We start from the raw sequence: 16,737 nt of genomic DNA, 5'->3' as shown, positions 1-16,737 counted from the left end.
ACAAGCTTTGATTAGTGGATACCAATTGGACAGTTATTAAGTACAACATCTTAGTTTTGTCCATTTTATTTTATTTTAAAGTCAATTTTAAAAAGAAAAGCTGTATTTCTCACTAAAAAGTAACTCCACATATTAAAGCAACGTAACGTTTACTGTAATAGGCTGTATGAACCAGCAGGTGGCGGTAATGCAACTCCAAACCGACCACGAAAATAGAGAAAGAAGTGTCATGGCGGCTTCCTGAACGTTTAACCTGAAGATTCACAGACAGTTCAACGTTTAAAAGCCTCCAGTTTTTTAGTCTCGAAATGCCTATCAAAGACCCGATTAAGTGGAATTACAGAGTGTCCGCAGTTTACGCGCTGGGGATCTGGACAATATTAGGATCCTACGCTTTTTTAAAATATACAGGTCGTTTGGACGATCCAGTAGGTGAGTAAACTGCGAGGAAAATCACCAAGGAGACAAAATCCCGATTAGACGAGATGCTACTTATCTGTGACGATTTTTCATTTTAGTAAAGTCAAACTAATTTGTCTTATTTGATAACTTTTATTAACTGTTCCCTTTAGCGTTCTGATCGATAATTAGCTTTAAAAGGCGGCACTCAGAACTTCAGTGAAAATTCATCTGATTTTAAGATATTGTCGGTTTACAGTGATTCTATGATAGCTGTCTGTTCAAATATTGATCATTAACACCAATGAATACTAAACGAGTAATTCGTCTGTAGTTATCTGTTTATTTGTTGCATTTAAAGAAGGAGTAACCACTGCCAGTGACTTCCAAGAGATGGTTTTCTACTGTCTCATTAACTATTTCTCCCCACAACTCAGCGAACCAAAAGTTCGAAGAGCCAGAAAATCCCAACAAGCATGTCTACGAAACGGCTCACTCCAAAACCATCATCGTTTATAAGGAAGATTTCGTCCCGTACAGCAGGAGGATCTACAATTTCATCAAGTCGTTGAGTGGAGGATCAGGAGCTGGAGATGGCGACAAGTAGCTGCTGGACGTGTTTTAAAAAACAGACTTGCTGCTATGTTTGCGTATTTGAAGAGGATGTCTTTCGTTATTTTGCCAAAAAATTTAGGACTAATCATCTCTGCAAATCAATGATCAAGTTGTCACGGAGTATTTTATTAAAGCTCTAGATATTTAGGAATTTTTGCAAATCAGTTGTTTCATCTAATTTGTTTTACAACAAAAAGTGTTTTGCAGCCAGTTTAATTCATTTTGGCTCCAATTCCCAGCAGATTATGACCCACATTTGGAAAAAGCATGAAAAGGGGAAATGGCCAGCATTCTATATTTCTTATATGTTTATTGTTTGGGGGGAAAAAAACTAATATCTTCTTGTGAATTAAAAATAAGGATACTTGAATTTATTCCATCAAGTGTTTTTGAAATGTAATAAATGACTGCATTTCTTGAAAAAGAACAAATAAATAACTTATAATTGGTATGAATTTCCCATTAATTTCGGGCTCTTGGTTGTTTATCTGAATTGTTTTGGGGTTTTTTTTTACCTCATGTGGAATATTTATATACTTTGACCAGTTGCTTCCTTGCTGAATTGGTAGGCGTCATGAACACCTATTTGTTTCACAAGTTTCATCAACTTATCTCAAAGCAGATTAAATTAAATTGATTACAATGTTAGTGAACAATACAGGAATCACTAAGACATAGACAAGCTGAAGGCAGCATTTGACTACAATTAGAAGAAATATACAAGCCAAACCTATAAAACTGCACCAACGTTTAGACGGTGGCAGTATGATGCTGTGGTGATGGAACATGGCTTGAAATAAATGGGATGAGAAATGAAACTACCTCCAAAATCTTCAAATCAACAGCTGCAGTGAATGCTTATTCTCAGCATTCACTGATTTTAAATAATTTATTCAAGTCTTAAAAGCACGATGATAGTGATAAAGATGTTGATGGTGACAACAAATATGACAATGAAGATGATCGAGACAAGAAAAAATGGAAATACGTCGTATATAAAAAAATGTTTAAAGATCCCTTAATTGCTTCTGCAGGCGTTATTGTTGTGTTTCCAGCTTCCACCGCTAGATGTCGACAAACTACCGCTGACGGCAGGAGTTGACCGGAAGCTTTGACAGCGTGCTGTCCAGCAGAAGCACAACAATGAGAGCGATTATCCAGAGGGTGACCAAAGCGAGTGTGACAGGTGAGCTTTGAATGAGCCGAGCTGACGGAGTTGGAATCTGTAACTGAAATACTCGAAGACAATCAGCAGACAGCCGGTAGTAGCTGTCATGACCAGCTAGCCGAGTTAGCCCCGTTAGCATTAGCATCCCAGTTGAAATGAATGGTGCGGCGTCAGACCGCTGCTAACTGGAGGAAACTAAAATAGTTGACTTTTAGCTGAAGGGAAACAAGTTGGTGCAACTGAGAAATTATGAATATGACAGAGGCAATTAATCCTGTTGGATGTAGGCGGCCTTGTTGTTTTAGAGTAACAATTACAAGAATTCAGTTTCACTTTATTCAGTCAAACTCCTGTTTACCACTGCTGAGATGAACATGGACTCAATTCAGCCAATAAAATGTTTATTTCAGGGCTGTTGAAGAGTCACGGAGGTTAAGACGGCTAGAAAAAAATAAAAGGGCACAATAAGAAAACTCAAAGTTGTAGTATTTAAAAATATATGTCAGAAATTAATTCTAAATGCACTGAAATAATAATTATTAAATGATATTACAATTAATATGGCGTTTTCATAATAATATTGATAATAGTTACTGTTTTTATTTTAAGAACTGATGTTTTAATTTTTATTTTTAGTACAATTAATAGAATTTGCAAGAAGAACATAACAGCCTCTAAGGGCTGCCTCTATTCTTTTATTCTGATAATAATCTATAGAATACTTTATTAGTTTATTTATTTATGAAATTAGGGCATTGCTTATTAATATGTCATCAGTAAGCATCAATGTAAATATACAGGAGAACAGGAAGCATTTGACAAAGAACAGAATAATACAAACGTCACAAAGAATTTAGATGTTTTTTTTTCTTTCTTTCTTTTTTACAGTAAAGTGAAAATTATTTATTGGATACCAGTAACTAAATTGTAAATTTGCAGTTATTCTTCACCCTGGAAGAATAACTAAGTATAGACAGCAAATGGAGGGATGAATCCCTTCAAATGAAATGATAAAATATTTGTTTACAATCTCTGTGATCTTTTTCTAACAATGATAAATTCTTAATGCTGTCCATCACTCGCACTGCTGCTGAAAATAAACCCAAAAATCTCCTGGCAGGCGAACGTTCAGCAGAACTTTGTCATGCAGGTGAACCAGAGCTCTGAACTGTGCGAGCACAAAGAGTTCTTGGATTCCTGGGTGTGGTAGAAAAGCTGTGTGTCTGTTTTCATTGTCCTGCAGTGGGAGAGGAGCAGGTCAGCTCCATTGGACGGGGGATCTGCGTCCTGCTCGGGATTTCTGCAGACGACACGCAGAAAGATGCTGAGTACATGTAAGTCTAAGTCAATCCTACAAACATGTCCATAGATACAGATGAAATAAACTTTGAGTCAATCTGCTCCTTCACCTCCTCATGAGCACTGTGTGTCTTCAGGGTCAGAAAGATCCTGAACCTGCGGCTGTTTGAGGACGAGAGCGGCCGGGCGTGGGCTAAGAGTGTCATGGACAGGGAGTTGGAGGTGTTGTGTGTGAGCCAGTTCACCCTGCAGTGCATCCTGAAGGGCAACAAGCCAGACTTCCACGCCGCCATGCCGGCAGAGCTCGCCCAGCCCTTCTACATCAGCATCCTGGAGAGCATGAGGAGCGCCTACAGGCCGGAGCTCATCAAAGGTGGGCGGGATCTCGACGGGCGACGAGGCTTTAAGTCGTCACTTCTGAGTGAACTGAGAGGAAAAGCTGCAGAATTGATCTGAATCTGCTGAATCTTTAACACACGATCATCGTTCAATTAAACGATTAGCTCTGTGATGGTGCAGTAACCTGCTGTCCACCGAAGTCTAAAAGCCTGGACTCAGTTGGTACTGAGGACGCCAACGTCTTACAGCAGCTGTCAGAACTGCCAGGAAGATTCGCTCTCTGAGGCCATTGCTGATGTGTTGAGACTAATAATGCACCGATCCACTTTGTTCACTTCTGATTTAAATATCTGAGATTCAGCATTGGCCGTATTTAGTAAATACGGCCAATGACTTGACTTGAAACGTTTTTTGTTATTTTTAAACACAGACATAAATGTGAATTTCAAATTTATGTGATAGCTGCGCATGAGTGCAGCACATTTTAACGCACGGATAGCTTCACAAGCTGGTTGAACATGCAAAAACAACACAACTTTAATTTGTTCCATCAGTTCAATTAGGAGTAAAATAACCAAAGTAAAATAAATAAGAAATAAATTTAAAAAACGGCGCCACTTCGTCAGATATGTAAAAATAAACAACAAACCTTTCAAATGGTTCAGAAAGTGCACTGAGGAATTCTAAAAATAATGCAAAATAAATAATAAAGCCTGACATCACGCAGAGCACAAAGCATAGAACTAGGCTGAATAGATTGTAAACAGGACACATTGTCACTCACACCCAATCTAGAATTTTTTTTCTAATATCGGGTCCAATACAGATATTGATAACAGATCGGTTCATCTCTAGTTGAGGTAGAACTTTATTCTTCAGCGCTGCAGACTGACCAAACCTCAGCTTCTGCTGAGGATGATCTGTCAATCAATGTATTGATCAGAAGAACATTTCTGTACTGCCTGAGGTTTTATGGGAATGATGTTGGGAAAAGATCTGATTCCTACAGCCGTTGATTTGGAACAGGCTGTACTTTATGGAAACCTTCAGGTATGAAATCACTGAACTGAAATGGACATTTGAGAACATTCATGCCATAATGTGACAACATGGCGGTCGTCAAAGTCGGGTTTATTGTCGCCGATCGGAGCCGCGTCTCCTCCAGCGTCTCGTTTCCTCACAGTTAAAATCAAAGTGTGATTTTTTCCTCCGTTGCTGGGTTTGGAGCGGCGTTGGCGTCCCCCTGCCGCCAACGGCGTGTCATCGTGGCGGTCAGGCGGCTGGAAGCGGCTGCAGCGGCGGTGGCAGTGAACTGGGTCAGCCCACTGGGGAGCAGGTGAGGAGGACACCTCGTCCCAGCAAAGGGAGGCGTGAGCCTTCCTAATTAGCCCCCCTCCCCGCCGCCTCCGGAGAGGGAAACATGATGATGCATCAGTTTTCTCCCACAGCTTCATTGTGCAGATGGTGTCATCAATCTAAAGAAACCAGCGAGAAGAAAGGAGAGCAGTTCGAGTGAAACTTGCTGTCCTTGTCCGCCTCTTTTCATCTTTCCTCTGTTAGCTGCAGCCGAACTCGGCTAGCACATGAAAAACACGTGATTTATCGTCCTCCATTTTGTTTTCCAGACGGGAAGTTTGGGGCGTACATGCAGGTCAACATCCAGAACGACGGTCCGGTTACCGTGGAGCTGACGTCACCGGCTGCTCCCACAGACCCCAAACAGGTACGCAGTCATCTTCATCACCCAGTCATCTTCATCACCCAGTCATCTTCATCACCCAGTCATCTTCATCAGTGGAGCTCAGATTAAGAGCAGTGACGCTCATAAGGCAGATTTTATTTTTTATTTCTTCAGATTTTGTATAAAAGCTGCTAAACTTTCTAGTTAAAGCAGATCAATCAATCAATCAATCAATCAATCAATCAATCAATCAATCAATCAATCTGCCAGGACAGGCTCTGCCTGTCCTGGCAGACGGGCTCTGCCAGCACAGGCAGAGCCCGTCCTGGCTCTGCCTGTGCTCCCATAGATGGCGCTCTGCCCTGTTCCGGGTCGACCAGTGTTGGGCAGAGGACCCACATATTGTCACGTAAGAGCAGCACAACTTCAACATATTTCTACTCAAGTTAAACTAAAAGTAGCCAAAAAAATTTTACTAAATTAAAAGTAAAAAAAAGTGTTTGGTAAAAAGTTTACTCAGGTTCTGAGTAACTGGTCAAAATCATCTAATGTTTAAAAATGATATAATCAGTTTGACCAAAATATAAAGTTACATGAAAAGTTTGGTATTTCAAAGATCAAAATGAAAATAAATCAATAACATCATAAAATGACAAAACCAGATAAATGTGAGGAAAGATGTTCATGACTTTGTTTCCATTTTATCCTGAACTTTATTCAGATTAGAGCCTGAGGAGTTTGTTGCTTTTATCCCATTTCATGTTGTCTGGAAGTTTCTATTTAAATAAAAAAGTATTTGAGATTCAACTCAAGACATCTACAATCAAAGATGCATAAGATTTGTACTTATTGTGACATTTTATTTCACATGTGCTTTAATTTTTAAGCTTTTTTTCATTTAAAAATATTTAGCATAATTTCTGAAGAGGAGACAAAACTTCGACTTTTGACATTTTTTCAAGAAATATTACAACTTTGCCAAAGTTTTGAATTTTACTGCCACCTTGAATATGAGCTGGACCCTTTCAAGGTGGCGTGTGCTGCAGCCGTGGCGGTGGGGCGGTGTGTTTATGCTGCAGCCATGGCGGTGAGGCGGTGTGTGTTGCAGCCGTGGCGGTGGGGCGGTGTGTTTATGCTGCAGCCATGGCGGTGTGTGCTGCAGCCGTGGCGATGAGGCGTTGTGTTTATGCTGCAGCCGTGGCAGTCAGGCGGTGTGTGCTGCAGCCATGGCGGTGTGTTTATGCTGCAGCCATGGCAGTGAGGCAGCGTGTGCTGCAGCCATGACGGTGAGGCAGTGTGTTTATGCTGCAGCCATGGCAGTGAGGCAGTGTGCTTATGCTGCAGCCGTGGCGGTGTGTGCTGCAGCCGTGGCGGTGAGGCAGCGTGTGCTGCAGCCGTGGCAGTAAGGCGGTGTGTGCTGCAGCCGTGGCGGTGAGGCGGTGTGTGCTGCAGCCGTGGCAGTGAGGCGGTGTGTGCTGCAGCCGTGGCGGTGAGGCAGCGTGTGCTGCAGCCGTGGCAGTGAGGCAGTGTGTTTATGCTGCAGCCATGGCGGTGAGGCGGTGTGTTTATGCTGCAGCCGTGGCGGTGTGTGCTGCAGCCGTGGCGGTGAGGCAGCGTGTGCTGCAGCCGTGGCAGTGAGGCGGTGTGTGCTGCAGCCGTGGCGGTGAGGCAGCGTGTGCTGCAGCCGTGGCGGTGAGGCGGTGTGTTTATGCTGCAGCCGTGGCGGTGTGTGCTGCAGCCGTGGCGGTGAGGCAGCGTGTGCTGCAGCCGTGGCGGTGAGGCGGTGTGTTTATGCTGCAGACAGTGAAGTGGGACGGGCTGCAGATGATTGACGGCGCTGAGCCACACATGCTGTCTGCAGGGCGTTTTCTCCAGGACTCCTCCTCTTGGAGCTCGTCGCTTTTTAAAACATGAACGCTTCATGAAACAAGGATTCATCAGGATTTTCCTCCTCTGAGGCCACAGGAGCATCAGAAACAGTTAATATCTGTTCAGACATTCGTGCTGGGAGGCAGCGCCGCTTTACTGCAGTTCTTCTGACACTAGATTTATGTGTCACTTGATTTGTTTTTTACATCTTAGGACTGAGAATAAATGGCTGATTATTGGAGACTTAATGTATTTGTTGCACACAGGATGTATTTCAGGGGTATGTCAAAGGTCTAAGATGTGGCGTTGGCAAGAAATGATGGATTTAAGCAATTTAAGAGTGTTTGTGCTTAAAAAAAGCTTCATATTCAGGTGCAAACTCTTCAAGAGTTATTGGAATCTTTAGAAACTCTTTTAGTTGCATCACATTTGGATCTCCAATATTTTTGTATTTCATTTAATTAAAAATATTTATCCCAAATGGAAGTTAAATGTTGTAACTTGTGTTGTCCAAGTGTGTGGATGGTGACGCTTTGAGCAGGACGGCTCTCCAATAGCAGTCAGTATTGCAACAAATCTGAAGAGGCCTCTGACTGAAGAACTGTTGCTGAATGAAAGTCTCTTTACTTTTATAACATGCAAACTGTTCGTTATCCAGGCGGCAGAGACAATATTCCAGAGTAAAATGTCCTGTTAGCAAGTGCTGCTAATCCATCTCATTTGCTTTTGTCACTCCTCTTTAAATCTCTAATTATTATAACTTGGACATTTTTTGCCATCTAAAAATTTGACTCATTTTGTTCATGGACTTTGTAGCTGAATTCAATTCAGCTCAAATGTATTTAATCGAGGTCAGCACATTAAATCATGTAACATGAGAAACGGAAACCATTGTTTAGTAAGGTGTTTTAGCCACAGGCTAATTTCCTTTAATGACAGACAGTGAAATTTAAACACACACACACACACACACACACACACACACACACACACACAGAACCCTGCGCTGAATTTCTTCCTCTATAAAGAAGAAAAACATGAAAATGTAGAGAAAACTAATTCTCCACAACAAAGTAGGTTAGTATTTATTTGTACTATAACCTGATGTAATACATGTTAAGTATTATAATAGTTTTACTGTCTGAGACAGTAAAACTGCAGCAGGTTCCTGCTGCCGTGTCCAGAATGAAGGCCTCCAGCTTCTCCTGCCAACGGAAACAGAAAGATTCAGAGGTTTGTCCTCCTGCCGCTGAGCTTCGCTCCGGCTTCGTCGGCTCGCCGGACCTCGGCCGTTTCCCCGAAAGGACGGATGTTCAGGCAATCGGCTGAATTTTAATCTTGTCTGTTTGGGATGTTTAGCAGCGGAGGCAGCGGGGCCAAACATGGGGATAAACGGGGCCGGCCATCAGGCTGAGCTTGGCTCAGTTTAGTGTGGGGGGGGGTTGCAGCGACAGCCAGCAGACACTGCTCCTTTCTTTCCATAAATCGGGGATTGAGTCCCGGGCGGGGTCAGGCTGACAGTAAACAATGGAGGCGGTGAAACCCACCCTGCTGGACGCTGCAGCGGCGGATCATCTCTCTGGGATTATGTAACGTTTGATCGCGTTAGTGGAGGCTTTTATCTGCTCGGGATCCAGACTTTAGGGTCTGTAACTTTTCAGAACAAACAACTAAAATGTTCACCTCCATGATCTAATCAGACGTTACATCATCAGAACCGCTTCCATGCAAGTTTTCATGCTGTTTAAATAATGTAATTTGTTACGCAACGCTTTGGATTTTGTGAGATGACATTAAGTCCCAGAGAGCCATGAAAGTTTTAGCAGCCGTGAGCGCGCATGTCGGCCGACGACTTCATCAGCTCCCTGCTTCCTGAGGACAGGCTTTAAATGGTGGGGCGCGAGCGGCCGTGTTCGGACCAGTGCAGAACCACGTTCTGTTTAATTACACTGATTCTGCTGAGTCAGCAGGAAGCTCAGATCAGTGACGGGATTTATTTCATTTCTCTTGTAAACAAACGGCAGTTAGAGAGAAATGAGAGATTCCAGAAGGCTGGCCAGCCGTCTGCAGGCTTCCCCATCAGCAGTATCGCTGAATGAAAGGTTAGAAATAACTTGAATTTATCCTAAATACGTCCCAGTTATTTTAATCCAAGGGGAGGCAAGCTTGTATAAAAATGTGTATAGCACATTCTTTGACAATTTAAAGTGCTTTACAGAGAAATGTAAAGAGATTTAGAACAGGCATTAAAAGCACAAACATAAATTAAACAAAACATTGAACACACAAAAAAAATCACGTTTTATTTTGATCTTAGAGTAATTTTTACTGTCATAATTTTCAGATTTTATTCAGTTTGTCCCGTTTTTCTCAGTCCAACCAAATAAAACCTGTTTAGACCTTTTGGAGAAATTTTTTTTATAACTTTTGATAAAAATACACAGGAATGAGTTTGTCATGTTGGCACTTGTGGCGTTTATTATAAACCGTAATGAGACAACAAAGGTCTCCAGGTCAACCTACTGACCAATCGGTGATCTCACAACATTTTTGAAGCCGGGTCCGATTTATTGGTCCACCTGCTGTTTATGTAAAATTAGATTAATGAAGTGCAAACTGGGCCACAGCCTCCGGTAGAACAAACCAGTAAACAGCAGCTGAACCGGAAACTTCCCGGCTGGAGATGATATGATGGCTGCTGTTTGGATCAAACCTGAAGCAGAATGTGATTTTATTGTAATCTGGGTCTTTTTGTCCAGTAACCAGCTGTTCGTTCTGAACTACATGCATCAGTTTTTTTATCTTTTAGCAAAGCGCCTCCAGAGCAGAAAGTGTTTTTTTCTGTTGGGTTGGGAATCGTCTCCATGTTGGACGGCGCGTCGGAAACCTGGCACCAACTCTTCCCTGATGTTTTCTTCCCTTTCAGAGAAAACAGTTTCAATAATTCAGAAGGAAAAAAAGAGCCACTTTCAAACTATTCTAAGGTTTATTCTGCACAGGTAAACTACGTTCACGGAAAAATGTGAAACTATGAAGCGGCTTTTTCTGTTTGCGTTTCTTCAGCTGTCCAAGTTGGAGAAGCAGCAGCTCAGGAAGGAGAAGACGCGCTCCAAAGGCTCGTCCGAGTCGGGACGGGAGAAGAGCTCGCTGCGGTCCAGGCCGGACCCCAGCGCCAGCAGCGGGGCGGACGGCGACGTGTCTTCAGACCGGGAGCCGTGATGCTGCAGGGTGAGCCGGCGGGGTCACGGGGTCACAGATTCTTCATCAGTCCCTCCATCCTCTTCCTCTCCAGGTTCCATGTTCAGATCCTGATAGCCGTAGTGAACGTCTATCATAAAACTCTGGAAAACTCTGGATTAATTAAAAAGTGTAGGAACCCAGTTTTCACGACTATCAGCAAACTGCACTCCAGCCGTCACAAGCCGCTGGTTTCCACATTTCCTCTTCCTGTTTGGCTCTGCTGTTTTACTGCTGTTGACATTTCAGTGAGACCTAGCAACAGGCAGCGACACGGAGCTGTTTGTTTGTTTGTGGTTCACACTGAACGCCGAGCCAAGGTGACGTTCCGCTCCATCCAGTTCGCAAACAGGATTTGTTTTCCGCGGAGAGCCGGGGTGGTCGGGATGGAAGCAGTTGCTCTGCTCTTTAATCTGCACCAACATGTTGGGTAAATATCAGCTCCGACATGTGGAGGCTTCGGCTCCTGATGGCAGGAGGAAGTTGCCCGATAGGCGGATCATTTGGGTTCTGATCTGAGAGTTTGCTGTGGAAGAAGGGAACATGGCTGGAAGAGAAAGGAGAAGGGGGAAGCTGGTCTTCCTGAGGTTTGCTTTGCATGACTTAAACATGAGCAATGTGTTTTTTTCCTCTGAATGAGTTCGCTTTTATCTTCTCCCCACTGGCTTCCTGTTTTGGAACATCCAATCCTCTTCTTGCTTTAGTCAGAACCAAACACATTTACTGCTGTAGCTGTTAAAATGACAGATTGCTGAGCTGCAGTTTGATTGAATTCAAAAGTAAAGTTAAAACAAAGCTTCTTCTGGCCTCGTCCTCCTGTCTTCATCCCTGACTTCTCCTTTTCCTTCTCATCGTAAATCACAATCAGGGACAAAAACCTGATTATGAGTCATTAGATTTACACATCAGGAAACTCGATGTTGTAGATAAAACTTTTATGGACATTTGTTAAACAATTGATGGAAACTTAATGTTGCACATAGCAGCTTTTCAGGTATAAACTTCTGGATCCATCCAAACTAGAGATGTGCCGATCAGGTTTTTTCCTGCCGATACCGATACCGATCACCCATGAGGGCCGATCACCGATACCGATCACATAATTATTTTTTTTTTTTAATCATAAACACTACCGGTTACATTATGTGGAAAAAGGAACCATGAATTCACCTTAATTTAGACAAAAACTTGTTTTTAATAACTTTTTCCAAGAAGAAAACTAAACTAAACAGGCATTGTGCAAATTGTCCTGCTATCGGTAAAACTATCTTTAACAGACTGATAACATATGGAGGCTCTGAAGAGGCTAAATTATGCAAAGAGCCAAAATAAAACCTCTCAACATTGCCAACAAAAATTCAAGTATAAAACTTAACATTCAAAGTCAAATACAGGATCCATTACAATAAACAATCCAGAGTTACTGAATGAAAACTTCCTGATAGCATGGCGGCTAGCTGATTACTGCTAGTTCTGAGTGGCTGTTTCTGACTGAGCGGAGTAATTATGCAGAGCAGGGAGGAGATCGATTATTTTTTAGAGATTATCTGTCTCATGTTAGGACAGCGAAAGTTTTAATACGTATGTAAAATGTATTTTTTAGGTTAGATGCTGCAGCTTTAAGCAGAGGTTCGGTGTGAGAGTCACTACCAGGTGGAGCAGAAGCGGCGCTCCGTCTGAAATATTACTACCTGTAGCGTAGCAGCGGTTCAACAGCGAGAGCAGAACCAGCGTCTTACATCGCAGCTCCAAGACTTAAATCATTTTGCGGGTTATTTGTTTAGCTTTCTGACCGTCATGCTAATCCGGGTGTTTGTAGCTGTGCTGCTTTACCTGCTATTTATCCTCCATGTCTTTTTTACTGCAGTGAGCCTCGATGTAGCCAAACTCCGTCAGGTATAGCATTGTTTTCATGTCTTATTAGCTTCGTCGTGTTGATGCATTTTGACCCGCTTCAATTTTCCGCCGCAACACGCAAACTTCCCCATTCACTCAGTGCGTTATAGTTATAGTTCCACATCGCTTAGGATTTGTTGCTGCGCGTTTGCGCAGAGTGAAGGAAAGAGGAGACCAGTTGCACAGGCAGGCTGCGAGATGAGATGCAGGTGATCGGCAACAAGAGCCAATGATTGCCGATCACCGATCATACACTTTTTCACGGAAATCGGCCGATTATGATTGGTGACCGATTGATCGGCACACCTCTAATCCAAACACTCAGCGATCAAACCTGAGAAAATCTGTTTACCAGAAACTCATCACATTTTCCGTGTTTCATTTTGAAGCTGCAAAGAGCTGGACAAACTATATACAGCAATGCAGATTATGTAAAAGGACAAAAAGCTCTAAACTGTAAGTCAGTCCTATTATAATCCTCTAAAAGTGCTTAAGAAAACTGCTGAATGTGTTAGTTTCTTGTTTCTGCTGTTTCATATTTGATAAAGGAAAACATCATAAATATGCAGTCTGATGATGATGTCCTGGTGTTCAGAGAGCTCGTTCAGTAAACCATTTAAAAACATTGGATTTGTTAAGCATTAAGGATGCATATCGTCACCTCGCTCGAAGAAGCTTTGATATTAACTAACTCATATTTTGTATAAAATATGTTTCTGTCACCCTGAACTATTTTAAAAGTGGAAAAGCGACGTCTCTGTTTGTGTTGCTGTTGTTAAATGTTGTAAACGCTTCGTTTGCCCCCATGTCCTTAAATCCCAGTGACGCTCCTGTCACTGACCATCGTTTTCTTCTTTTCTGATTCAGATGCAAACCAAACTGTGGACACTCAGGAAGAACGCTTCGACCCGTTTACGGACCGACCGACAGCAGACAGAACCCAGCAGCTCATTGGATCCTTCGTCTCGTTGTTTTTCCATTTGTCCTCCTCCAGCCGTCTCTGTTGGACTCTCTGCTCCGTTCGTGTCGCTGCGCTGCAGATCTTCTCCAGTGCTGCCAGACGGAGCACACCAGCGCCTCCTCTAAGCGCCTGTTTACCGCCGTGAGCAGATTGTTTGTTCTGAGCTTGAACTGGAATGTCTCTGTAACCAACGGAGACGCAAACAGACGCTTTAAATAACAGCCCCATTATCCTGATGTCCCGCTTTCCTTTCTGCATGCTTGGACACATCTTGGTTGAGCTCACAAGCATCCAGCAGGTGCATCACTGTCGTCACTTCTAATTAACTGGAACATGGAGGCGACATCTCAGAAATAAAACCTGATATTCCTCTTGGCAACAGAAAGGCGTTCAGATGATGGTTTAGGATTGTGATTAATGTGAAACAGTGTCAGGAAAGCTGCAGCGAGGCGAACGTTTTGCTGCAACTGTTGTTTCTGTAAAGAAGGCAGAGAGAAAAACTTTAACTTGGTTTGACAAACCAGGAGGAAGGAAAAGATTCAGATGGAAATGATCCCTTCTCTTTGCTGGGGTTTCTTTTTGGCGTTTGGGGAAAATTATGGATGAAATTTATTGTTCCCACCTTGATGCTGCCCTGCTGTGTTCTGACGGGTCTGAATGTACATTTTGTTACTGTATAAATTTCAAAAGCATTCATGTTTGTGTGGTTGTCGTCATTTCTATTGTGCGTTGGCAGTTCTTTGCAACGTTTCCACATTTTTATCATCTAACAACCATAAACTTCTCTGGAATTATTGGGATTTTATGACAAACCAGAGAAAATCAGGCTTTTCCATATTATTTTATATTTTTAAATATTTGGAAATAGTAAACCATAATCAGGCCACTTTGCTCTGATCCTTCTAAATAAAATCTAGTGGAGCTAACTGCTTTAAGAAGTCACCTAATAGGTAAACGTGGTCCAGCTGTGTTTAGTTTAATCCCACTTCAAACCCAGATGTTTTGTTTCTGACCTCAGAGGTTCCTTAGAGAACAACCAGCATCAAGACGACCAACGAACCCGGCAGACGGGTCAGACCGACGGACCCCCACTGAGACACGGACGTCCACCTCTGACAGGTCTAACCTTATTGTCTCCAACGGGAAATAAATTTGAAATATCATATTACTGACAAAACGGCACAAGTTTGATCATTCAGTCTCAACTGACTGCAATGCAAAGTGATGCAAAGGAAATGCAGAATGTGCCAAATGTTTTATTTCAGATTAATTGTGAGAATATTTGATTTGATTACTAAAGTAGTCACTAGCTGCAGCCCTAATCGAAACACAACAGTTTACCCTGTTATAAAAGTCACAGGCTGAACCAGAGTCCTTCCTACTGCCACTTTATTACCCAGCATGCTTTTGGAGACAGATAATCGTACCACGCAATAATACAAAACTTTAAAACAAATTCAATAAAACTTTTTTAAGTCATAAACTCAGATGAAACGTTAAAAACTCAGTTTCCAGCCTGTTTTGGGGCTGCACAGTGGCGCAGTTGGTAGAGCTGTTGCCTTGCAGCAAGAAGGCTCTGGGTTCAATTCCCGACCCCGGTCTTTCTGCATGGAGTTTGCATGTTCTCCCTGTGCATGGTGCGTTTTCTCCGGGTACTCCGGTTTCCTCCCACAGTCCAAAAACATGACTGTCAGGTTAATTGGTCTCTCTAAATTCTCCCTAGGTTGTGTGTCTCTGTGTTGCCCTGCGACAGACTGGCGACCTTTCCAGGGTGACCCCGCCTCTCGCCCAGAACGTTAGCTGGAGAGGCACCAACAATCCTCCTGACCCCACTGAGGGACAAGGGTGTGAAGAAAATGGATGGATGGCCTGTTTTGGACCTTTTTGTTGAACCAAAATGTGACATAAAGGAGAAAATGTTATGAAGAATAATCTCCAAATATTTATAATTATCTTCCAGTTCAGTGGAACCTGGTTTATGCTGCTGATGACTTCCTGAAGTCGGTGATCATTTCCCTAGTTTGATGTTCAAAAATGACTCATCAACCCAAAACTAACAATGACTTTAAAGGGCCAGTGTTACGTGTTATAAAGTCACATACGGCCGTTTATAACATAACCAAGTGACTATGTCAACATCAGTTGTTATAAAAATGCTATATTTTACCTCCTGTTTTAATCCGTCTGAATTGGGCTTTTGTCTCTTTAGAAACTATTGGGTCAAAGAATATTCACATGTTGGAATGGCCTAGTCAAAGTCCAAACATAAATCTGATTAATCGTCTGTGGAAATACTTGAAAACGGACATCGACAGATGCTCAACCTCCAACCTGACTGAGAATCAGTTCAAAAATTAAAATTTCAAAATACTTTATAGATTCCAAAGGGAAATAAAAGAAAATCTTGAGCCATTTTATCAAAAAGCTTCTAATACAGAAGTTAAAGTGGTGTGAATACTTCTGCAGCTGCCTCATGTGATGCAAGTGCAGGAAAGCTTGTCCTTATTTCCGCTCAGCAGCAGCTGGCTGCTCTGTCCTGGCCTAACATTCGCTTTGCTCTTTTTTACCTCAGGAAGCTATTCCTGGCCAGGCGTGCCGTATCCCTCACCCTCTTCCCGATTCTCTCCTGTGGAGCCAAGCTGAGGTTTCTCCATGCTGAGGTGAGGAGCGGCCCGAACCCGGAGAAGACGGTGACCCAGATACGTCTGCCTGCGCGCAGGCTGCAGCTTCTCCTCCGCAGTGAAGCCGGTGCCAGGCGGAGAGGAGAGGAGGGTTATCGATGCGGCAAACATCCCAGAAGGATGCGATCAATCAGAGCGGCTGTGGACACAAGTTTGTCTTCTGCTTGGAAGTTTGGGACTTTTTTATGAAACGGGAAAAGTGGCTGAAATTCCTGGGATTTTCTTACATCTCAGGCTGCTCTGTTTATCTTGCATCTCCTGCATGTCTGTGTGAGAGGCCTGTGCCAAGCCCACTGGCTATGGAAAAACAATTTAACTGGATTTAATTTGTTTCCCCCTCCTCCTCCTTCTCCTTAGTGTTTTTTTCTCTCACGCGTGTGTGTGTGTGTGTGTGTGTGTGTGTGTGTGTGTGTGTGTGTGTGTGTGTGTGTGTGTGTGTGTGTGTGTGTGTGTGTGTGTGTGTGTGTCTGTGTGTGTGTGTGTCTGTGTGTGTGTGTGTCTGGGAGTTTGGGAATTCATGCCCTGTCAGAACAAACTGCAGTGAGGGTTGGTTTCACGGCGGCTTCGTGGGCCGGGCCTGTCGTTGGGTCAG

At 42.9% G+C, this 16,737-nt stretch overlaps 1 protein-coding gene across 1 annotated transcript; it reads left to right on the top strand.

Annotated features, from left to right (window-relative positions):
• Window positions 1–339: 339 nt before the first annotated feature.
• Window positions 340–14,158, top strand: dtd1 (D-aminoacyl-tRNA deacylase 1). Its single transcript, XM_081611675.1, has 7 exons — window positions 340–432; window positions 2,083–2,200; window positions 3,426–3,516; window positions 3,619–3,854; window positions 5,446–5,543; window positions 10,434–10,598; window positions 13,371–14,158. The coding sequence occupies exons 2-6, from the start codon at window positions 2,158–2,160 to the stop codon at window positions 10,587–10,589; spliced, it is 624 nt and encodes a 207-aa protein (XP_081467801.1). The 5' UTR covers window positions 340–432; window positions 2,083–2,157; the 3' UTR covers window positions 10,590–10,598; window positions 13,371–14,158.
• The last annotated feature ends 2,579 nt before the right edge of the window (window positions 14,159–16,737 follow it).

The sequence above is a fragment of the Poecilia reticulata genome, chromosome 1 (assembly GCF_904066995.2).
Source record: "Poecilia reticulata chromosome 1, P_reticulata-male-v2, whole genome shotgun sequence".
In the NCBI taxonomy this organism is placed as follows: Eukaryota; Metazoa; Chordata; class Actinopteri; order Cyprinodontiformes; family Poeciliidae; genus Poecilia; species Poecilia reticulata.
This window is presented reverse-complemented; position numbering and strand designations above follow the sequence as displayed.